This window comes from Vombatus ursinus, unplaced genomic scaffold (genome assembly GCF_900497805.2).
Source record: "Vombatus ursinus unplaced genomic scaffold, bare-nosed wombat genome assembly UNPS02014789.1, whole genome shotgun sequence".
NCBI lineage: Eukaryota > Metazoa > Chordata > Mammalia > Diprotodontia > Vombatidae > Vombatus > Vombatus ursinus.
The window spans coordinates 23,520,699-23,546,426 of record NW_020954567.1 but is presented as its reverse complement, the minus strand read 5'-3'; the positions used below and the strand labels follow the sequence as shown (position 1 = coordinate 23,546,426).

At 36.8% G+C, this 25,728-nt stretch overlaps 1 protein-coding gene across 1 annotated transcript in view; it reads right to left on the bottom strand.

The window, feature by feature from the left end:
* Positions 1–25,728, bottom strand: part of SMG7 (SMG7, nonsense mediated mRNA decay factor) — a 96,676-nt gene that overhangs the window by 11,608 nt on the left and 59,340 nt on the right. The window contains exons 4-13 of the mRNA XM_027868422.1: positions 15,617–15,788; positions 14,260–14,331; positions 12,645–12,795; positions 12,044–12,179; positions 9,699–9,861; positions 9,202–9,358; positions 6,639–6,709; positions 5,761–5,821; positions 3,050–3,169; positions 2,096–2,522 (exon numbers count right to left, since the gene is read on the bottom strand). Of these exons, the coding sequence (XP_027724223.1) occupies positions 2,096–2,522; positions 3,050–3,169; positions 5,761–5,821; positions 6,639–6,709; positions 9,202–9,358; positions 9,699–9,861; positions 12,044–12,179; positions 12,645–12,795; positions 14,260–14,331; positions 15,617–15,788 (1,530 nt within the window). The remainder of the gene's footprint in view (positions 1–2,095; positions 2,523–3,049; positions 3,170–5,760; positions 5,822–6,638; positions 6,710–9,201; positions 9,359–9,698; positions 9,862–12,043; positions 12,180–12,644; positions 12,796–14,259; positions 14,332–15,616; positions 15,789–25,728) is intronic.

The following is a 25,728-nucleotide window of genomic DNA, read 5'->3' as shown; positions in this document are numbered from 1 at the left end:
GACCCACTTTTGAAGAATGCATTTAAAACTTGGCTACTGCTCTAATATTTAAAATCAATAAACATTAAATGTTTACCACAGGCAATGTATTACGCTGTAGAATATATTTTTTAAAACTTAATTCACAGGCATTTAGAAGAAAACAGACAATTAATGGCCAGAAAAATTACATGCTGTTAGGACATAAACTCACCAAACAAAAATCATCTACTTTTACACAAAATCATTTTATTCTTTTAGAGAATTTAAAAATAGTCATTTGAAGCTGTTAGCCTCAGGTCAGGAAGCCCTACCCTTCAGACTAATTTGGGAGATCACAAATTTGGTGATGGAAGGCAATGCAGAAATAACCCAGTTCAACTTGCTCATTTTGTAGATGAGGAAATTGGGGTTCAGAGAAGTGGCCTGCTTTGCCCAAAGGCACAGCTGGTGGGAGGCTCAGACCTGCGCCTGCTGGTTTTACATCCAATACACTCTGCTTACCCATCACCGCCTCTCACGTGGCTCAGACAGATTTTGTACCATCAAGCTCTGACTACCAGTCACTCCCCCTTTCCTTCCCACCTCCTCCAGACTGATGTCAAACCATGTGCATACACAACTGGAGGGGTTCAGGTCTCAACAGCCAGTGCTGGGGTCCTTGCCTCAACCCCTCAATTCAAAGCGCCCCTTTAGATTCTCAGCAGTTTGGTTATCAGTGACAGCTGTGACAACAGAGCGCACAGGAGACTGCAGAGATTCAGGGGGTGTTAAGTGGGACAAACATTAGCAACAGGCTGGGCAGGCAGGTTTGGGTTGGCTAGGCAACAAAAAAAGAGGATACCCTCGAGCCTGGACCCAGGGGCGATACAGTTGCAGATACCAGCCTCGCAGTCAGATGTATGTCTTTTCTCCTAATTCTTGGCTCTCTATTCCTTTGAGTGGTTGGTTCTTTCCCTCATTCCCACCTTATAACAAATCGTGTGATTCCTGCTCTTACTTTAATCTTGCTACGAAAGTTAACAAACCAGCATCATTAGAAAGAGCTAATTCAATGAATGCATCAATGAACTGACGCAAAGTGAAGTAAAAGCAGAATTGGAAAATAATGTATACAGTGGCTCCAACAATGAAAATGGAAAGAATAACATAAATAAATACCTGAATGTGTAATTGAAGTGATACACTGCACAGGTTGGCCCTCAAGAAATAATTTTAAAATGCACCTCCCCTTCCAATTTTTTTTTTTTTGGCAGAGGTGGGGGACTAGGGGTGTGCAACACTGCACCCTTGGTTGATGTTTTGGTAAGTTTTGCTGACTTGGGTGGGGGGGTTAAATGATCTGCCATAAGGGATGACTCTCTGGGAGGGAAGAGTGTACATCACTTTCACATGCACATGCAGAAATGAAGGTGACAAGAAACCATAAGATATCAACAAAAATTGTAAAAGAAACAAAAAATTTAACTCAAGGAACCAGCAGTATAGTGTGTTTCAAGTCTTAGTTCAGTTTTAAGTGATTAAAGCTTAAACTACATCTACGTAAGAAAAGTCAAGATTAACCAGCAGTGATATTATACTCCCACATAAGACAAAATGTGCTCCCAGCTGTGAGGATGGATGTATCAAGAATTCTCATGGTCTTCAACAAAATCTTTAAACAGTTAAGTGTAAAGAGATGATCAGAACTTTAATTTTATTTTACAGGGATCTGGTGGCCCTGTCTGGGATCAGGGGAAAACAGCACTTATACTTTCCAAGGAGACTACTGTATAGCAGCTGGTATGATGGAAGGTTGAGTCTACAATAAGTTTATATTGCTGGCTGACTCATTTTAATCAAATGACCAGACTCAAACAAATGGGGCCCAAAATCAGTGCCACTGGTACCCCCTCTTCCATAAGCACAGACTAAACTAGACTCTTACTCAAATTCTAAGCCCTGAAAGGTTACTAAGGCGAGCTCCTCCCACAGCTTTTCCCCCTAGCTCCAAGGTACCTTAGGCCTGAGTGCAAGACCGCAGACCATCCTTTGGCCGCCAGGCAGGCTTGGGGCACAACTAAAGCACTGGTTCCTGACAAGTCCTTCTTCTACATTTTATTCCAACGCATCTTACCTGCACCGCCACACTCTGCTTTCCCGCTTCCTGCAACTTCTCTAAGGTGCATTTCTTGGTCTCATTTTTCCTCTTGTTGTTGTCCTTCTTTCCATCACTTTTAGTAACTGCTATGCCTTTGCTACAGTCCCTTCTCACCTCTTTGGGTGGGTAGCTTCTTCCTTGCTCTCTGTTCACCTCTCGGGGCTTAATGTTCTCCTTGAAGGTGACCATGGGCTTCTCTGTGGTGTCGCAGTTGGTGCTCACACTTCTGCCTGTAGATAGCACGGATTTTAGCCCTGGACTCCCTTCCACAGGCAGGGACTCCAAAAGGGATGCTTCTGGAAGGACAAGGTTCTCTTTGGCTTCACTGGGGTCTTCCAGTAATAACTCTGGGATCTCTGTGATAAACAACAATTTCCCTACCTCATTTTCACACTGAATCAGCCTAAAAGAAAAGTAAAAATAAATCCACACATGAAAAACACAAACCTATTAAGTCCTAACTGAACTGTGTACAGAGTCCAACAGTCAGTCTATGTGGCCCAGCTGGATTCACTACTGCAAACAGCCCAATACAACGTTGCCTGGCAGAGTTAACAACTAACTTCCGAGCATTTCTCTTCATCTTTTAGAGCTTTACACAACTTTTACCACACACATTCTGTTCCCTCTGCTTTACACATGCATCACTGTTTCAGTGTAATATGTATGCAGTCAAAATTATACCCAAGTCTACGTTACAGAGTGAGTCTGTTATAACAATGATGTCTGGGAATAAGCAAAGTACTTATGCACATAAACATCATACATAAATCACCATGCTGGGGGAATATAAACTGGTCTTTGGTTAAATTTGCTATCACCATCAAGTCAGTTTCAACTTGGGGCTTTTAATTACTGCCTTAACAAGGCTAAAAACAACTTCACTAAGCAGGTAGGTAAAAGGACACCAGAAGCCCAGGGAATGGATACCTGGGCTGATTATCAGCAATCCATTTGCCTATGGAGATCAAACGCTGTTGACGAATTCGCCACTGTTGTCCCCCTTTGTCTCCTGTAATCCCTTGGTGGCCTTTGGAGAAATCTAAATTCCTAGAAATGACACAAACAAACAGAAAACAAAATTAGCCTCAAACACCTCTTACACGGCATGGGCTGGGTAAAGCTAACTTAAATGACTTCAGATTTTTTGACTACAGAGTAATTACTATTAGGAGATTTCTTACTCTGCCACAAACTAGCTGTATGACATTGGGCAAGCTGCTTTATTCCTGTGTCATTAAACTTCTTTCCTGTAAAATGAGGAGGTACAACTAGATGGATACCTAAGGTTCCTATTATTTTAAAAATTTTATACTCTGTCCGCAGCAGTGAAATATCAGAAGCAGGAAAGTACTGAAGTCAGAACCATGAAAGTATTGAAGTGAATCAACTACACAGTGTAAAAATGATTAATCAGTGAAGAAAGGATAGGATTGTCATAATTTCTTATATTAAAAGTAATAGTTTTATTTCTCTCTTGCTTTCTGGGACTGCCAGATTACATTTCATACCTTTTAATTCTATGAATTAAGGCTTTCTCCTGCATGTTATATAGGACAGTAAGCTGAGATTTTGCATAGCTCAGTAATTTGCCTGTATTATAAACATGTTACTGTGGAACTTGGTTTTTCAGGCCCTCGCTTTTTAATGAATACTGCTGATACTTCCCAAATATGAACACAGAAAGTGTGTAGAAATAAATGTAGCACTCCATGGAAGACAAATGCATTTTTAAAAAGAAAATATTAATGGGAATGTATTATATAGCAAGATCTATGTTAAGTATATAGCTAAATATTTTTCTGGACTTTGTCAACTCTGACATTATGTTGTTTTGATTGTTCAGTCATTTTCAGTCATGTTAGATTCTTTGTGACCCCATTTGGGGTTTTCTTGGCAAAGATACTAGAGTGATTTGGCCATTTTCTTCTCCAGCTCTTTTTATAGATGAGGAAACTTAAGGCAAACAGGGTTACATGACTCGCTCAGGGTCATGCAACTATTAAGTGTCTAGTAAGCTAGTAAGCGTCTCGAGTAAGAGGCCAGATTGAAACTCAGGAAGATGACTTTCCTTGACACCAGGCCACGCACTTTATCCACTGTCACCTAGCTGCCAAACTTTAACATATGCAAGTCACCAAAAGCTAATAATCAGGAAGGAAAATATTACCTTTAACATATACTTTACATAGGCAGTTTTTCCCTCTGAGATGTTTTTAGTGAATGAGAATCAGAGAGTTTGCCTAACTATTGCTAATTGAGAAGTGGGTCTACAATTTTAGATTAATTTGAAATTTGAAAGTTATTTAAGTATGTGTATGAATGAAAAAACATTTATTAAGAGCTAGCAATGTGCCAAACACTAAGCACTCGTAAGTGCTGGGGGCACAAAAAGAAAAGCTGAACAGTTTTTGCTCTCAAGTGACTCACGCTCTAATTGGGATAAAATAACAAAGGAGGAGAATGAATCTTAATTTGCATACTAACTGTACAGCATGCCCCACAGTACTTGAAAACTTACTCTTTTAATATTTCTCAACAACTTTACTAACTTCCCTCAGGTCCTAGCTAAAATCTCATTTTCTACAAGAAGCCTTTCCCCATCCCTCTTAATTTTAGGGTCTTCCCCCCGATCATTTCCAAATTATCCTGTATACACTTGTTTGTAAAGAGCTGTGTGTATGTGATCTCTCCTATTAGACTGTGAGCTCCTTAAAGAAAAGAAAGGTTTTTTGCCCTTTTTTTTTGTATCCCTAGCAGTTGGCCCACTATGATGGGTGCTTAATAAATGTTTATTATCTATTAGGATGTTCGATAAACTCCTCTTACATATATATAGCAAATTTATGCTTAGTCCCTGGCCTGATCACAAATGCAAATTAGTGAAGTTTTATTATAGATAATATGGAACCCAATATCACGCATTTAAAAAGATAAAAAGGTGGGGCAAATAGCTTGAATGACAGAAAATATTAAGAGCACTTCAAAACATCCAGAGGCTATTAAAATGTATAGTATGTTGGTTACATTACATGAATTACATTTCCCCATCTGAATCTCTTTGAATGCAAATTTCCTACGTTGCTAATGGTCTTGTACTTTGCATACATTTTTCCCAGTCATGTTTGCTAAATATCTTTAATACCTGACCTTTAGAAACTTCTGATTTGTTAGTCAAGTTAATGCAGAGGCAAAAGATAAAACTTGCCCTCAGAAGGTTAATTAAAGCTAGGCTAAATAAAATCTGTAATAATTTTCATGCTGTGTTTGCAGTATGCTTTATCATTATTACTGAAATTACAACACGAACAACAATAGCAAGTATATAAATACAAAATTTTTAATATTTACATTTTCTCTCAGTTCCTATAAAAAGCATAAGAGATATGCTGAACGTGAACTGCTTAAAATAAAACCAAATTCTTTTCTCTTTCATCCTATACCATATTATTTAGCATTTTCTACTTGTGTTACAGTCTTATTCTTGCTTCAACATTCATGAGCCCTCATTACTAGTTGTCAAATACATAGCTCATAGTAATATGGAGGCTGGAGCACGTCAAAGTCCACTCCCCCTCCACCAGAAATTCTTGTTTACCCTTCATTTTAATAGTGTCACCATTAATAACAGTGTCACATACCTGAAAGAAGGTCTCAGTGCTAAGAATCCCTGTAACTCAAACTCTTCTGGAAGTGGAGTAGCTAAAAAGTAAAAACAAACAAACAAAAAAACCAGACACAGGAAATTTATATTAATCCACATTGTTATTAAAGGAATGCAAATATTCAGAACAAAGTACAGCTCAAGAAATGAACAAATGATGAACCTCTTCTAAGGTTACAATGTGGCCTATAGCTCTTTGCCTTATTAAAAAAAAAAAAGGAAAAAAAGAAAAAACCACAAATAATCTCACTACAAACAGAACAATTTTTAAACACTTCAAAATAGTATTTACAAATACTAGATATGAAAAACTGTATCTCATTTTTTTTTGTTATGCCAAACACCTGGATCTAAGAAGATGATGGATGTGAAGCTAGAATTCTAGATCACTGAAACGATTTCCCCAAACCAACCCTTTCTACACTACAGGTGGTGATTAAGTGAAAAGAGCAGGGGAAGTGTATGGATAATAAGGCAAGATACAGGGGAAAACACTGTAGAGCAATCTGTACCTACTCAGATGAAAGGATATTTCTCTTTTTTCCATCTAAAGCTATGTGAAGTGAAAAGAAACTAAATATTCACCTGATAATTATTTATTAAACCCTTTTTATTTAAATGGAATCTGTGCAAAGCCTTATGCTCAATGCTGGGCATACAAAGATGAAAATGAAAAACCTTTGTCTTCAAGGAGGTTACAATCAAGCTTCAATATGAACCATATACACGAATAACTAAAATACAATTAGAATGTGATTACTATAGCTAAACGAGGGTAACCCTTAAATTCATCCAATCTGGCCATAAGACTACTATTACTTATTGGGAAACAGAAAAAAGTAAGAAAATTCTCACCATTAGTGCTGGAGAGATCTTCTTCATGGGGCTGGAAGCTGTTTAGAAGAGAGATCAGCCAGGGCCAAATGCTGGAAATCAAAGATAGCCATCCATTTTTATATTTCATGATATACAAGATAAAACGGAACTGTTTCCTGATCAACCACAGCATTATTTCCTCAATAGAGAACTTATAATTCCTAAAGTTTACAAGATCATCTAGAAACAAGATTAATTTGAATGGTCCAATTTCCATGGTGGAAGCCTAGAAGTAGATCAGGTTCTTTACTGTAATCAACAGATGAAATCAATCAATCTGGTTCAAATATTGAAAGTTAGATTTTACATGGAAAATTCTGCTTTATTTACAAAGATCTACCCTACTGAGAACTAGGTCATGACATCTCACACTTATTTAAGACTCTTAAAGCACTTTCTCACACTATATTTGATCAATAAAGTTCCAATATATCATGGATATGATCATACTGCAGACCACATGTTATTGCTTATGTGAATAAGGAGGCAATTTCTTTTTCAAATAGTTTCATCAAAGAACTAGAGCTTGAAGGAACTTCAGATGCCATACAGGCAATATCCATATTTTACAGATGAAGAAAAACTTGGACCCAGGAGAGGTTACAACTTGCTCAAAGCCACAAAGGATATTAACTGCTGTAGATCAGACTGAATCCCTGGCTCTTCATATGTAGTTTTCTCTTAAGCTATTAAAATTATTCGCACTCTTTGAAGACACACTAATTAATATTTGAGAGTAGTGGGGAAAGAGATGAAAATTCGACCAGAAACACCACCTTAAAGTTGCTCATTTATTGATTATAATAAATGGACCTCTCTCGAAAGGTGGGTAGGAGGCACATAGTTAAAACATTTTAAGAACATACGCTGCTACTATGGTTAGTCTTCAAAACATCTTTCCAATGTGTGTTTCTGCTGAAGATATTTGAGATGTAATGCACCATACTAACAAGAAACAGTTGCAAAGGAAATGTTAATGGCTTTAAAAAGAATTTCCAGACTGCAATGATGGACACAATGTTTTCATGCAAGAAAAATGAGTTCTCAAGAGAAAAAATTGTAGAAAACAGCATTAGTTTACTTGTGGATAAACTGCCTTGGAGAACTAATGCTAATTTGCTTCCCACAAAGAAAAAGAATTCTGTAATACATTAGTACTTACTTAAGACAGAATTTATTCTCTAAAAAGGATGGAAGGGGGAAAAATCTATAAATTGAACATGTAAAGCCCAGATATAAGAAGCTGAAGATACTTGGAATATGCCCATGATTTTAGTTTTCAAAACACAATTCCAGTTATTTTCTCATCACTCCAAACTGAAATATATAAAGGTACAGAGCTATTCTGTTTAGCCTTCTACCGTTCTATACAAGTATAGCACAGCAGAGCTGGAAAAAAGGCACAAGTCACTTTAAAGGAACAAAGTCATTTTAGAAAAGATTCTGAAGTCTAGCTCACAAATACTGAACAATCCCCTGGCAAATCACAGAATTCCAAACATCATCAGCACAATTCTCAAAGTTTACTGAACCAAAACAAGAAGAACAGACTTCAAAAGTAGTTAAGTTGGGGGCGGGGGAGAGAGAACTGTATAAATCAAGAGAGTAGATGAAAAAGTGTATGGGAGGATGAATGCTAATGCAAACAATATTATCAGATTCACAGTATTCTATTGCTAAGTGCTACCTGTGAATCTATCCAAAATGATCAAGACTAGAATTGCAAGCTTACAAGTAGAAAGACAATGGGATCTTAATGTTGGGGGGGGGGGGTCAATTTTAGGAAGTGACCACGGATAAAGAGGTTTAAATTCTAGTTTCCCAAACAAAAATTCTATTCCCTACTCCTCCAAGAAAGAAAAATTCATTTTTATAAAAAAAATTTTCTAATGAGCCCCTTCACCTTGTAGGTAACCTTTAAATACTGGGCTTCCTGGGAAAAATGATCTTGGGCAAATCATACTGTTTTCATTTATTACAATAAACTCAACAACAAAAATTAATCTAGAAATGCCCTGAAGCTAGCAATTACGTAATCAGTCAATAATGAATGACCAACTATTATTGTCTCTATGCACAAATATCTTAAATTTCCCTCCAAAAGAATTACAGTAATAGCAATACCTTATATGAATAAAAAAAAAAGAAAGAAAGACAGAATGGAAGAAAAAATACATCTTCTGTACTTCCTATAACTTCCAAATAGAAATGTTCAGGTGTGTTGAAGAAATAAACTTGAAAAATGGGAACACTGTTTTCCCCCAAGCTGGCAACAGGATGATTCATCTCTGAGGACAGAGGGAGGAGGAGTGGGTCACATAGCCTCAGGATTTGTTTTTTACAGAAGGAATTCAAATAAACAAATAAAAAAACACAAAGAAGTCTTCAGTCCTATTTTCCAAGAATATCCAGAACAAACAACACCACTTACTGTTTAAATGCTGTGTTTCAGAAGCCAGTTTTTACATATCTATGAATATCACACAAATCAGAGCATTTCTCACATCACACACAAAGTCACACCGAGTTTTAAAACACTTACTACTGTCTTTCATCAACCACAGCCTCCTGAAAGACACTGGGTCTAAGTTTCAGCCAGTCCATTGAGACCTTGACAGCAGGAAGGGGATATGCACTGCATGATTCCTCCTGATATTCATTCTGAAGAGGGCACTTGCACAGGATGCCAAGAAAAGAGACTAGGGGAGAAAAAGAAAGAGATAACACAGAATACAAAGAGATGTGAAACAGTATACCAATCCAAATAAAAGAAAGCAATTATTAGTCTTTTGCTATACCCTGTTAAAACTAGTTTTTCCCTCCCAAGAGTTTTCTCTGCCACAGACAAAACACTCAGTGAGCGGCTCATGGAACTAATCAAATAACAAGCAACTATATCAATGTTGAACAAAAGAACTCTTTACCAGTCATTCACTGTCTCTTTACAATGAAAAAGACAGGCAACATTCCATTTTTGACGTGTGCAACCTAAGAGCAAGTTCAGAGGTACAGAGAAAATTTAGGTATTTTAATACTCACTAAAGAGGGCCAGTAGCTGCGTCCAACATAGCTGCTCATCCTGGCTATAACTGTGTTGTTCAGTTTCATTGCTAAAGTCGCGAAGGTGATGAAGTTGAAACAGATTAATGACAGTGACGTGAACTAGCTGCTGAGAGTTGAATGCTTTTTGGAATAGCAGTCTCTGAAAAACAGACAGGAATACTTTCCATATGTAATCAAGTATAAGCTATCTTTAACACAGGCAATTAAATTGGTCAAAATGCATTCATGGCCATGTAAGTATGGTTAGAGATGAATAAGTGGTTTCATTTTAAATCCTATTGCTGTAACTTTTAAAAATCAGTATCTCAATTTGGAATGAAAGGGCTTCATGCTGATTCTTTGCTGAGAAATAAATTATTAGCGAAATTATTAAATTATATATGACAAGTTGATAATTCAAGTGTCCCATAATACTTGCAGAAGAGGTGAGGTTTTGTATATGTATCTGAGAAGAAGACATAAGGGATGAGCATGTTTTTTTAGTCCTCAAAGAGATTAAAAAAAAAAGTTTTTAATCCCAAGGACTAAAAAAACAAGCAAATAATTGTACATGAGACAATACTGCAAGAAGTTAATCAGTAAGACAGCTGCAGCACCTCACACTGCCCTCACCTCTGCTCCCAGGGCCTCAGAATCAAAACCCACATCATCATCAATTTGTACAGCACTATGACACAGTTGAGTATTTAATATCATGATTTGTTGTATTTAAATTCACTATCTTTCATTTTAGCAGATATAATATAGTAAGCTGGGTTCCTTAAAACCCACAACTTTAAAAAATTGACATAAGTTTGAAAATGTTTATAATGATTTGAAATTCTCAACAATTCAACTTAAATGTTTTATAATTTTATTGTCTTATAATATAAATTATTTGCATATATTATTTTAGGAAAAGTGGGGGAATATTTAAAAATAAAAACACAGGTGAGGAGGAAAGTATATGCCTTCTTCAGAAGTTTGAAGACTTCTGATAGTTCATTTAACATCACAGTTCAATAACATTCTGATAGTACCAGAGAGTCATTTCATGATCTGTGACCAGATTTTGAAGGCAAGGTCTGACAAGGCAATAACCACACATCCAAGACAAAAAAACCCAAAACAAAACCAACTAAACAACAGAAACATCTTATGGGTAAGATTATCTCTAAGCGAAATTCTTTTAATGCTTCAATAACTAACCCTTCTTCCCTGCCCTCCTCCCAACTCTTACGGTTCAAGACAGGCCTGTCTTATGCAATGATTCACTTGAAAAGTAATGCTTTTCATAGGTTCAAGGCTGGATGAGACCTTAATCATCTATGACAATTGAATTTCTAAAAAATTTTTCCAAAAGAAGAATCCATAACTTCTCATTGCCTGATTTAATGATGAACAAATTACAATTGAGACTACTGCCTGAGTCCTGGTCTCAGTGGAGAATCACGTGTTCTTTTCATAACGGTTCTTTTATATAGAAAGTGTTAAACCATGATCACTCCTCTTCAAGCAGAACGGTTAAGTTATTTAATCTTTTAATTGAACTGAGAAATTTAACAATCAATAATGATCTTTTTCAGGTACCACATAATGTTAAACCTTCTGTTTGGGCTTGGATTAGCCCACTAAAAATAAACAGATAAAATAGGAGATGCTAAAAGCTTTTGTGCAAATTTAAGTAGTGAACGTGTCCATCACTATCAGCTTAGCATGACACCAGGCACAATGTTTGCTGAATGAGTATCACATAAAATTTTGCATAAACTGTCTTTGAGTCTAAGCTACCTGGCAGATAGCCCTTTAGAGTCAGCTTTCAAGACCTTTGGATTAAAATGAAATATTTTTTGTAGATATAGCAGAAGAAATAATTATACAGTATTTTTCCAGAAACATTCAAAATAAACATACGTGTACAAACAGAATAAGAGATGCGGAAAATGAGACTAATTACCAAGTAAATAACCAAGATACTGTTTACCTACTGACATTTGGAAATAACTCAAGCACACAAGGACAATCAAAAGTAGTAGTTTAGAATCCTGGATCAGGCCCATTCATGGAACTGAGAAAGGAAAAGCTGTCCTTTGCACATATCTGCTGTATGGCAGTTCCCCAGTGAAAGCAATGCTGTTTTCTTCCATGTTTTTTCCAAGTGATAGTCTGCATTTCAGCACAAATTGAAGAATAAGGAGCAGGAGATTATAATACTTTGAATGTATCCCTGATAGTTGTGGCCAGGATGCAATATTAAAATCAGAAAACCTTTCAGCCTAACCCAACCTCATATTTTTAGATTTAGAAATAATATAAAGAATTATGTTTACTTTTGATCTGACCTTAAACTGTTCCTCCAATTTCTCTCGAAGAGGGCTCAGTTTCTCTAAACTCTTGCTCAGGTACACGTGACCATGGAATTTAATAAAGGCTTTGATGAAGTCAGAAACACCCCATCTAGTTTTCACCTCATCCCGGCTGTAACAGAACAAAAAAACCAAAACTTTTTTTCAGTCTTAAATAGCAAAAATGACTAATCTCTTAGAGATTCCCAACACAAAAATACACCTTTATAAGCAGATGAAACAGAATGGTTATTTGTGGAACTGAGTGTACTTCCCACTAAAGACACAGTATAAAATATGGCTGAACTTACCAATATATACCCCAACAGAAGTAGCTCAAATATTTCTCCAGTGTTTTATTTTCCCTCATCTACTCTACTGAACACATACATGAATTTCTACAAGTCTATTATACTGACTTCATGCTAAAACAAAACAAAAAGACAGGCAGAACAGATGGAGCCGTCCGATGTGTAAGCCTGAAAGAGCCATACGAATGTGAGATGCACAAATGTAGCAACTCTCATTTGACATGCAAACTGTATAGCCAGGCCTCCCACAGGGGGACTCAAAGCGTCCCAAGAGAAGCTGGGCAAACCTTTCCAGTGCTTTAGAAAGTGCTTTTTGAAGATTAGTGGAGGCAGCTGGGAAAGGAAACTTCACAGCGATGCTTCTGCAGTAGTAGAAGATCGTGGTCAGGTGGTCTCCTTTGGAAGAAGCTAGAATAGCCAACTGATTGTAAGGCTGACCTGGGGGAGAAACATATCCTTATTCATGGAGCTATCAGACATCTCCCACCATGATACAAGAGAGTAATCTTCTAATTCAAACCCCAAATCCAGAAATTCCAAACCTACAGTCACTCTACACATAAACCAAGAGTTTCATGAGATAACTATGGCTTCAAGTGGCCTCGCAGGAGAAGGGGTGATCCAGGGAAAGGAGGCTGGATTTGAATGAGTGGGCAGCGTGGCTCTCAAATCTAGCTCTGCCACTCTATGTGTGACCTTGGGCAAGGCCCCTCATTTCTGGCCCTCAATGTTCTCATCTGTAAAGAGGTGATTACGAATGCAGAAAAAGATAAAAAATTTTTGGACATAGCCTATGTAGAAATTTGTCTTGCTGTGGGTTTTGTTTTTCTCGTGTTATCAAATGGTAGATTCCTGGCTGATTAAAACAAAATGTTTTAACTGAGGGGGAAAAAAGGTTGAACTAGACAGTATCTAAAATTTCTTCCAGCCCTAAATTTAGGCTCCCAAAAAGCAGATCATATTTTACTACTTGATATGTACCCACATTTCAGTTTCTTAGCCATTTAACTGAAGTAGAGAGAATTATAAGGGCCCAAAGTGTCAAAAGACATATTTTTGGACGACCAAATGTAGTTAAGATGCAGCTTAACAAGAAATGATAAAAGAGTATAGTACTTAATTCTTGTTAAAATTTCCTTAATTCAAAAACCCTTAACAAGAATCTCATGATAGACAAAGCAATTTTACAAGCTTATAATGGCAAAGTGCTAGTATTTCCAGGGAAAAAGAGGAATTAAAGCTAAGACAGAATAGTTCTTCAGAGACACCAAGGAAGCTAAAAGTTTTTTAGAAGTTTGAGAACTCACTGGAGAATAATCTGCTTGATAAAAACAAAATTCACCTTATGTCAATAGTAATGTTAGCACGCACAGTGACATACATTTAGAAGGAAAAGTCTAAAATAAGACCATAGGTTTAGAGCTGAAAAAGACTTTAGATATTAATTAGTCCAACTCACACATTTTACAGATGAGGAAATTGAGTCCTAGAGATGTGGGAATTTATCCAATGTCACAAAGGCAAATGAAAGAGAAAGGATATGAAACTAGGTGCAATGACTCATATCCAGTGTTTCTTTTCACTGTGCCATATGTATGCTGGGTACAATGACCAGACCTATGTCTTCAATGGTAGAGGGAACTCTCTCTGTGAACACAGGCTGGCACCTTCTCTACAAATTACAGTCCTAGAAAGCTTGGAGCACTCAGAGGTTTGATGATCTGTCCAGGTCTTCCTGGCTTCAACGATGGCTCACTATCCTCTAAGACAAGATGCCTCTCACATATCACTGCTATAAAATTGAAAATGAGCCTTTAAAAATATTCAGGAATAACTTTCTCATCCTTATAAAGAATGAAACAGGTGCCCAACTGCTCTAGTCTTTATAGGACTCAGACTCACCATTGGAGGGGACAAGCTGAGCTGCATGCCTATAGTAGGACTCTGCCTGGCTGGTCTGGTTTCTATAACGAGCTGAAAGCAGGAAAAAAATAAGTTGAACAAACGAAACACTAAAACTTACTTGCCTTTCTGAATTCCCCCAATATTCCTGCCTGTTTGTTTGAAAATCTACAAACTATGAATACAATACAATTTACTTACGACTCATTACAGAGAGAGCATATAAATAGTTTAAAATAAATTAACTGTAGGATTATGTGTGCAGTGTCCATCTTCTTCTATTATTTGGGACATTCAGCATGTAACCAATTTTTAAAGCTTACCTAGCCCCCATTTTCAGGTCCTCCAGTGTCATGCATCACCAGCTCCCATTATGGACTATGCTGGTGACCTGGAGCCGGCCCACAAGAAGGGGTGATTTTATATGGCACTTAAAAACAAAACAAAACAAAAAACACTATACAATACGATCTGGCAAATACTTTATTTCTTTAAAATCTCAATGTGATGTTTAAAATGCCTCGAAACCCCTTTTGGGATATAAAGGATGTGTGTGCAAAAAATACAATTAAAGCAAGAACAACTCACAAACACACCACTTCTTTAGCCTCTCCTACAGATAGCAGAATCACGTGCTAATTTTGACATGGCCCCACATGGAACCAATGCTATGGACATCAAAAGACCTAAAAAAAAATGCTAACTTAAAATCAACCTTTCCCTCACTTGCTATTTTAGGACAGCTAATACATAATCCTATAGTTAATTTATTTTATAACCATTTTAGGTCACCTTTAAAGGAACAGACAAGTTGCAGAAATAAACAAGAGGTATACAAAGCACTCAGCTGAAATAAATGCACAAGAAACATGAATCCTTTTCTAGAGAGTATTCTGAAAGGAAATAAAATTGCTTAAAAATTACTAACTCCTAGTGTATCAATAAAAAGAAATAATAAGCTAGTTAGCTTCTAAAAGGAATACCATAATGAAGAAAACAGTATAGCCTTACTTACAATATCTTATAATACTTTAAAATACTTTGAACAGCCTAACATAAACTAAAATTTTGATATTTACCATATATTTATTGAGCAACACTGTCCCCTTGCTTAGTCTGCATAAGATTTGTATTGATATGGAAGCTGCTTTTTTCAAGGGCATCCTGCTTTAGCCTATTCCAAAGTATTTAGAGAGTCTACACTCTTCATAGCACATTTCACATCACTCTCATAAAATCTCAAGTCAGAATGCTTGGCTAAGTTGCTGGTCAGCTGAAAGTAGACAAGTTTCTTTCTATGACTATACTCCAAGGAAAAAAGGAACATCTCAATGATCTTTTCACTTCAAAGGCTCACCGATGTCTCCAAGGTGGACGAGGCAGTGCTGGCAGATATATGAGCAGGAACTAGACTGTGGCTTCACTATGGCGCTGGTATGCGTCTGTTTATTGCTGATTATCCCCAATTGGGAAGACTTTACACGGCAAGGTAAATCTACATTAAACACTGTGCACAGCTCTTGTAACAACTAAAAGAGAGACAAATGACAGATTTAAAAGATGACTTGGAACATTTTTTCCATGAAGGTTTCTACAATTAAGTACGTAGTAGAACACTGATTAAAAAGCTACAGCTAAATTTTATAGCAAAATCAGTAGGGAAATATAATCCTATAAGAACCACCTGTATTTACTCATCAAAAACCAACTCTTCGTTCATTAATTTTTCAGAAATCCAGGAAAAGATCCAAAGGCAAAAGAGTTAGTGAAAAAAAAAAAACTGCTTTCTGGAATTGTTAAACATTCGAAGCATCTATCTGCACGCTGTAGTGAGTTTGAGCCCTTTCATATACTTAAAACTATATAACCTGAGCAGACCATTCAGACATATAAATAAATATAACAAACAAAAGTGAATAATCTAACTTATAAGGCTTTCTGGAAAAAGTAAAAACTCCAGGCAAGTATTCAGGTATATATCTAACTCAGCACAACCCACATTATTTATCATAAGATATAAGATCTCTCAAGGTGAATGGCATCCAATGATCTGTATTCAGGAGTACACCTGTACCAACAAATAGAGCACTTGCATTTAACACTCACTAAATGCCCACAGACAAGGAATGTAAAAAAAAACAAAACAAAAACGAGATAGTGATGAGTTACATTTAAAAAATTCTAGTTTTGAATTCTTACTAACACAAACAGAAACCCAGAGATGTTGAGAAACTGCTAGAAAAGTCTTCACTTCAGGAAGGTGATTACAATGCAATGATAAACTGATAATAAAGCTGAAAAAATCTCACAGGATAAAAAGATTTAGAGCTGGAAGAAGTCATCCAGTCAAATTTTATACATGAGTCACCTGAAGGCCTGAACAGGTCATGGGACTTGTCCAAAGCCATAAGAACTAAGATTCATATCCAGTCTCGTTTCCCACCTGGCTGAAATATTCTGGAGTTCTCTAACTTCTCCCTCCACCATGCCCCAGGAACCTCATGACTGGAAAACTTAATCAGCCTTCATACTCACGCTTCAACACTATCTCCTATTTCCCTTTGATTGGAAGGCAGAGGCATGAACTCCAAAAGAGAGACAGTTCAATTCCCACCTGGCTACACCAGGATGGCATTTCTCTCCTGCCTCTACCTTCCTCCCATTCCTTCAGTTTCCTTTTATGTGCTTTCTTCACTCAGTAGATTGTAAGCTCCTTGAGTGCAGGGACTGTTTCCCCCAAGAGATGTATTCCCAGCATGTAGGGCATTCCCTGGCACATAGGCGCTTAATAAAATAAGGTTCTCTGACTCCAAATTCAGCCTGCTTTTACTAAACCACGCTATTTCCTGGAGATGTAAGGTTTAAAATCTCCTCTCTTTGGCAGCCAGCAATTATGCATGCCATTAAATTTATCTGTTTACCTTAATTAATTATCCCAGAAAAAATTGATGTGGAGGTATTTGGATTTTTGTCTATAGACTGAAGTCTTAAAAATGTACAATACTGATTTTTACCAATACACATCACTTTCATGACATTTCTAGATTCAGCTACACTTATTAAATGAGCAAACTACACCATTAATAGAGAATGTCTACAGTTGTTTTCTGTGATAATATTTGGAATTGTCACTAATTATGATAATGAAAAGTGGCATCCCCTTTAAGAATCCCATAATTTAATTACATTCAATCCAACAAACATTAAGTGTCTACCTTCTGGGTCCCCTTTATTTTGCCTTTTACTTATTACTGTTTCTTTGCTAAAAACAGTTCCTTCACAGAAAACAATCAGGGAGATTCTAAATGGCTATTGAAGATAAAAACTAGATGAAAGCAGGGAAGAATGGCAGAGATCACCTAAACAATCTATATAAAACAAACATAATACTCACACGTTAGGGAAATAGAAAATAAGTCTCAGTTCTTTTCCTCATGGAGTTTAACAGTGTAGAGCAGAAGTATTATAATTGGGAAATCTTTAACGAAATAAGTAAAAATACAATACAATACAAAATGCTAATTTGTGGTTTTCTAAGTCACTATGCCGTAGGAAAGTTTGAGTTTCTATTTGAGTTTGACACCACTGGTCTGGAGTGAGAATGTGATTTGGGAGAAAGGTCCATTACTGATTTAGCAGGATAGGAACAAGGACAAAGAAAAGGACAGAAAGTTGTAGTGTTCAGAAAATGCTGGATAGAGGATGCAGTATTTGAGTTGGTTTGGGGTTTGTTTTGCTTGACATTATTTATTTATTACAAGGGTTTTTTATTTCCTGAGAAACGTAGAAAAGAGATCAATGTCTGTTAACTGCAAGCAAAAAAAAAAAAAAACAAATGTAAAATTTCAAAAACACAGGAAAATTGCATTTATAGACTTCAATAGGCAAGAAGGAGAGATTTGAAAAGATATTCTAGGCATAAGGAATAGTAACTACTAAGCTACGGAGGCAGGAGAACTCAAACTATGTTCAGGGGGAAGGCAATAAGCTACTTTCGCTAAGTAGATAGAGCTGGTAGGCATGATATGAGATAGGACTTGAAAATAGAGCAGCCTTAGATTATAAAGGCCTCAAACTCTTTTAGTGGGCAATGGAGAGCAACTGAATTTTAATAGAAAGTGACAGGATCAGATGTGTACCTAACACTCTGGTAGCTGTATATAGGAAGGAATGGAGGGGATAGAAGGAAAACACCTAAAGACTTGTCAACAGTACAAATACGTAAAAATAAGAGCTCATAATAAGAAGGCAGTAGAAAGAATAGAGAAGATGGGTTGTATGCCAAAAAACGTGGGGATGCTGGCTGAAATATGAGAGTGAAGAATAATAATCCTAAGGTTACAAACATGAGAGAAAAGGTGAATGAGATGAAAAGGAGAAAAAAGGTACCACAGAAAGAATAACATTAGGAGAAGCATGCTTTTGGGGGAAGGGGGTGGGGTGGAGAAAGCATTTATATGGCTATGCTGAGTTTGAGATGACAGTAATATATCCAGATAAAGAGGCTACTTACAAGTAGCTAAAATTGAGGGTCTAGGGTTCAAGATTAATGTTTGGGCAGGAAAAAGATTTCTAACATTTCTAAGTCACCTGCATATTGGTGGTTCCACATTGTGACTTTCCCCATTGTGGTTTCAATATATCGCAGATTGGCATAAGAAATTAAATTTGAATTTTTGGGGAGTTTTGCAGAAGCCACAGATGACGTGCAGAGGCCAGCAGATGACACAGAGACTATGACCAAATATTTAACCAAAATTTTACAATAATGTACTATAAACACCCCATAAAAGAAAAAAAGGTTTCCAATTCCAGGAGCTAAGAAGGCGGAGTAAGAAGTAAGTCACTCTCACCCTCCCTCATTGACATCTGAAAGCCCAGAGAATATCAACACAGGAAAAACCCTGAGTCAGCAAAAAGACAGGGCACAGCAGTCTTGTGCCCCAGGAAGCTTGGGGGATTAACAGGAAAGGCCTTTCTTGTTCTGGCGGAGGAGGAGCCGTACAGGATTGGAGATCTCCCAGCAAGCCCTACCACAGCATACCAGGGGAGATCCTGAAACCCGGGTTGGTGGAACAGGCTGGTGCCAACACCAGGACACCCAAGAGCCTCAATACAGGAAGGGGAACTGGTAGACACCAGCTCTGAAAATGACCACAGATGATGGCACTGTTCTCCAGCAGTGAAATCACCTGCTGCCTCAACACAACTCTGGGAAGCACAACTCCGGAAGAAAAGCTCCAGGCTGACAGAAACCAATCAGGAGCAAAACATCCCTGTGCAAGGCCCAGGTGACCAGCAGTCAAACATTCGAGTGCAAGGTCCCAGTGAGGAGGAAAAGAAGTGTTGTTAAGTGCTCCCTTCGCTCCAGCAGCAGAACTCAACAGTTTGTTTGTTTCTGTAAATAGTCAGAAAATAGGCAAACAACACGAACAAAAAGCAGAAACAAAAATGACCATAGATTCTTATTTTGGGGAAAGGTAAGATCAAGGCACAAATTCAGACAACATTCTTAATATATCCACATACAAAACATCAAAGGGGAATATGAACTAGTCTCAAGTCCAAAAGGCCTTCTTGGAAGAGTTCAAGAAGAATTTTAAAAGTCAAATAAGAGAGGAAGAAGAAAAATTGGGAAAAGAAATGAGAGGTATGCAAGAGTCATAGCTTGGAAAAGGAAGGACAAAAATTAACTGTAGAAAACAAACCCTTAAAAAGTAGAATTAGCCAAATGGAAAAGGAGGCACAAAAACTCAATGAAGAGAAGAACGCCTTAAAAAGTAAAACGGGGGCTCAGATTCTTATAATCTAGCGAATAGCTCAGTAATGTTTAGATTCCTTAAGAGTTTGACCAATATGATGGATGTTCTAATAAACCTTGTCCTTGGCTGCAAGAAGGCTTGGAGTGAATTATTTCAGGCAGGACCCGCTTGTGATTTTGGGGTCCCAACACCCCTGAACCTCAATTTTGGTGGCCTGTACAGGGACACTGCCTAACCCCAAGTTCTTCTCCAGCCAAGACTGGAAGGTATGTAAGCACCCCCCTCTCCCTGCCCCGCTCTGCAGTCTGGGTCGCTCTCCAACCACTAAGACTTGGAGATGCTTTTCAGGCAGACAGTTACAAGGCTGTCTCGTAATAAAGGGCCATGGAAAGATAGACTAAAAATTAATTGGAAACTAAATAATCTAATCCTAAAGAAAGAGTGAGTCAAATAACAAATCATAGAAACAATCAGTAACTTCATTCATCCAAGAGAATGGAACAATGAGGCAACATACCAAAACTTATGGGATGAAGTGAAAGTGATCCTTAGGGGAGTTTTATATCTCTAAATGCTTATATGAATAAAACAGAGAAAGAAGAGATCAATGAATTAGGCATGCAACTAAAAAAGCTACAAAAAGAACAAACTGAAAATCCCCAATTAAATACCAAATTAGAAATTCTAAAAAGCAAAGGAGAGATTTAAAAAATCGAAATTAAGAAAACTATTGAACTAATAAATAAAACTAAGAGCTAGTGCTATGAAAAAAAAAACAAAAACCCAATAAAATAGAAAAACCTTTGGTTAATTTGATTAAAAAAAAGAAGAAAGAAGAAAGCCAAATTACCAGGATCAAAAATGAAAAGGGTGAATTCACCACCAATGAAGAGGAAATCAAAGCAATAATTAAGAGCTATTTTGCCCAACTGTATGCCAATAAATTTGACAATCTTAATGAAATGGATAAATATTTACAAATATAAATTGCCCAAATTAAAGGAAGAGGAAATAAAATATTTAAACAACCCCATTTCAGAAGAAGAAATTGAACAAGCCATCAATGAACTCCCTAAGAAAAAATTTCCAAGGCCAGATGGATTTACAAGTGAATTCTATCAAACATCCAAAGAACAACTAATTCCAACCCTATATAAACTATTTGAGAAAATAGGTGGAGTCCTACCAAATTCATTTTATGATACAAATATGGTGCTGATACCTAAACCAGGGAAAGTCAAAACAGAGAAAGAAAATTATAGACCAATTTCCCTAATGATTATTGATGCAAAAATTTTAAATGAAATATTAGCAAAGAGATTATAACAATTTACCTTGAGGATGATACACTATGACAGGGTAGAATTTATACCATGGATGCAGGGCTGGTTCGATATTGGGAAAACTATCAGCATAGTTGACCATATCAACAACAAAACTAACAGAAATGATGTGATTATCTCAATAGATGTAGAAAGAGCATCTGACAAAATACAACACCCATTCCTATTAAAAACACTAGAGAACACAGGACTAAATGGAATCTTCCTTAAAACGATAGCTAGCATCTATCAAAAACTATCAGCAAGCAGAATATGCAATTGGGATAAACTAGGAGCATTTCCAGTAAGATTGGAGGTGAAACAAAGATGTCCATCATCACCACTGTTATTCAATATTGTACTAGAAATGTTAGCTGTTAACAATTAGAGAAGAAAAAAAATGAAGAAATTAGAATAGGCAAAGAAGAAAAACAAAGCTATCACTCTTTACAGATGATATGATGGTATATCTAGAGAATCCTAGAGAAATAAATAAAAAATTACTAGAAATAACAAATTTAGCAAAGTTGCAGGATATAAAATAAACCCACACAAATCAGCAGCATTTCTATATTACTAACAAGCCCAGCGGCAAGAGACAGAAAGAGAAATTCCATTTAAAATTACCGTAGACACTATAAAATATTTGGAAGTCTACCTGCCAAAACAAAACCAGGAACTATATGAATAAATTACAAAACACTTTTCACACAAATAAAGTCAGATCTAAATAATTGGAAAAATATCAGTTGCTCATGGGTGGGACGAGCTAATATAATAAAAACGACAATTTTACCTGAATTAATTTACTTATTCAGTGCCATACCAATCAAACTAACAAAAAATTATTTTAAAGAACTAGAAAAAACAATTAACAAAATTCATCTGGGAAGAACAAAAAGTCCAGAATATCAAAGGAACTAATGAAAAGAAATGCAAGCAAAGTGGCCTAGCTGTACCTGCTCTTAAATTGTATTATAAAGCAGCAATCATCAAAACCACTTGGTACTGGTTAAGAATTAAGAGTAGTATATCAGTGGAATGTGTCAGGTATGCAATTAGTATGGTCAATGACTATACTAATTTATTTGATAAACCCAAACACGCCAGCTTCTGGGATAAGAAATCACTATTGAGCAAAAACTGCTGGGAAAACTGGAAAAATGTATGACAGAAACTGGGCATAGACCAACATCTCACAACCTATACAAGGTAAAGTCAAAATGGATACACGATTTAGATGTAAAGGCTGACACTATAAGCAAACTAGAAGAGTGAGGAATAGTTTACCTTTCAGATCTATGGAGAAGGGAAGAATTTATGACCAAATGAGACAGAGAACATTATAAAATGCAAAACGAACAATTTTGATTACATTAAATTGAAAGGTTTTTGCACAAATAAAGCCAATGCATCCAAGATTATGGAGGCAAGCAGAAAACTGGGAAAGAATTTTTACAACCAGTGCCTCTAATGAAGGCCTCATTTCTAAAATACACAGAGAACTAAGTCAAATTTATAAGAATACAAGTCACTGATTATTACCCAATTGACAAATGGTCAAAGGATATGAGCAGGCAGTTTTCAGAGGAAGAAACTAAAGTTATCTGTAGTCATATGAAAAAATATTTTAAATCACTACTGATTAGAGAAGTGCAACTCAAAACGACTCTGAGGTACCATATCACACCTATCAGATTGGCTAATATGACAAAACAGGAAAATGATAAATGTTGGAGAAGATGTGGGAAAATTGGAACACTAATGCATTGTTGATGGAGTTGTGAAATGATTCAACCATTTTGGAAAACAATTTGGAACTATACGCAAAGTATAAAAGTCTACATATTCTTTGACCCAGCAATACCACTTCTAGGTCTGTATCCCAAAGAGATCATACAAATGGGAAAAGGACCCACGTGTACAAAAATATTTTTTTGTGATGGCAAAGAACTGGAAATTGAGGAAATGCCCTTTAACTGGGGAATGGCTTAATAAGCTGTGGAATAATGGAATACTATTTTGCTATAAGAAACGATGAGCAGGCAGAATTCAAAAAAACTTGAAAAGACTTAAATGAACTGATACAGAGTAAAATTAGCAGAACCAGGAGAACATTGTACACATTAACAGCCATATTATGGGTTGACTGACTCTGACAGACTTGGCTCTTCACAGCAATGCAAGGATCTAAGACAACTCCAAAAGACTCATGATGGAAACTGTTATACACATCCAGATAAGGAATGATTCATGAAAATATTTTTGTACACGTGGGTCCTTTTCCCATTTTAATTAATTTATTTTTAGTTTTTAACATTCACTTCCGTAAGATTTTGAGTTTTTAATTTTCTCTTCCCCCACCCCCTGGATGGCATACAATCTGATATAGGCTCTACATATACATTCATGTTAAGCATATTTTTCCATTGTTCATGAATGAATGGGAGGAGCCACAAGAAAGAAGAAACAAAAAAAAAGCATGCTTTCATCTGCATTCAGACTCAATATTTCCTAATTCTTTACAATATGACTAATGTGAAAATGTTTAATAAGAATGTATATGTCAAAAAAAGAGAGCAAACAGTATGCCTGCTCATCATTTCTTATAGCAAAATAGTATTCCATTATTCCACAGCTTATTAAGCCATTCCCCAGTTAAAGGGCATCTCCTCAATTTCCAGTTCTTTGCCATCACAAAAGCATGCTATTTGCTCTCCTTTTCCTTTGTTGTTTTAGTTTATTGCTTCGTTCTCATAGTTCCTCCCATTAATTCTAATTGTTCTTTATATCATGTTCTCATAGCATGTATATGTCGAGCCAATATCAGATTGCACACTGTCTTGGGGAGAGGGGAATAGAAGGAGGTGGAAAAAATTAAAAACTCAAAATCTTATGGAAGTGAGTGTTGCAAACTAAAAATAAATTATTTAAAAATAAAAAAACGTTTAAAACTTCCACATATCACATTAATATTCTCAGAAGATATTAACACTTAACAGTATATTAAATCATGCTTATTGCCCTGTTTAAGAAAGCTTTGGGGCAGAGCTAAGATGGCGGAGTAAAAGCAGTGACTTGGTTGAGCTCTCCACCAAATCCCTGTAAAAAATGGCTCTAAACAAATTCTAAAGGGGCAGAACCCACATAAAGACAGAGTAAAACAAATTTCCAGCCCAAGACAACCTGGATGTCTGATCAGAAAGGTATATCATGCTGTGCGCGGAGAGAAATGAAGTTCGGCATAGGTGCGGAGGCAAAACAGGTCTCAGAGAACCGAATCACAGGCAGACTTCTCAACCCACAAACACCAAAGACAACTTAGAAGGTCAGTAGGAAAAGTCTGTGACTATAGAGAGAGAGAAGCTTGGTCCCAGCCCCAGTCCTGGGGCAGTGGCTGCTTCCAGATCTTCCAGTCCATAGGCTGAGGGGGAATTAAGTGCCTTATCAGAGGGGGATTGCAGGGATCTCTCTACCAGTGCTGAGGTCAAAATCTCTTGCTTTACCCGAGCTTGAATCTGGGTCACAGTTCTGGGTGGCAATCCTGGGATGAGGAGGAGTGCTGGTGTGGTGGAGCTTGCTATGATGGTGGAGAGGAAATCCTCCTCACAGTTCCAAGGCAGAAAAGAGTGCTTGTGGTCACTCATACACCAGAGTACAGGCCAGGAAAGGAGTAACACCTCACCCTTGGTTATACCACCTTGGAAGAACTGAAAATGTACAAGTCCCCAGAAGTATCTCTGAAAACAGCTGCACAAAACCCCCACAGCTTGGGACAGTACATCCTCCACAATGAAAGCAGACGCCTACCTTAACAAAGAGTTTATAACTCAAGTAATTGGCTGGGATTGTGAGCAAACTGCACAAAAAAAAGTCAGACCATAGAATCTTTCTTTGGTGACAAAGAAGATCAAAATATACAACCAGAAGAAGACAACAAAGTCAAAGCTCCTACATCCAAAGACTCCAAGAAAAAGAGATGAATTGGTCCCAGGCCATGGAAGAGCTCAAAAAGGATTTGGAGAAGCAAATAAGAGAAGTAGAGGAAAAACTGGGAAGAGAAATGAGAATGATGCAAGAAAATCATGAAAAACAAGTCAACAGCTTGCTAAAGGAGACCCAAAAAATACTGAAGAAAATAACACCTTAAAAAATAGACTAACCCAAATGGCAAAAGAGGTCCAAAATGCCAATGAGGAAAAGAATGCCTTTAAAAGCAAAATGAGCCAAATGGAAAAGGAAGTCCAAAAGCTTACTGAAGAATATACTTCCTTAAAAATGAGAATGGAGCAAATGGAAACTAACGACTTTATGAGAAATCAAGACACTGTAAAACAAATTCAAAAGAATAAAAAAATAGAAGACAATGTGAAATATCTCACTGG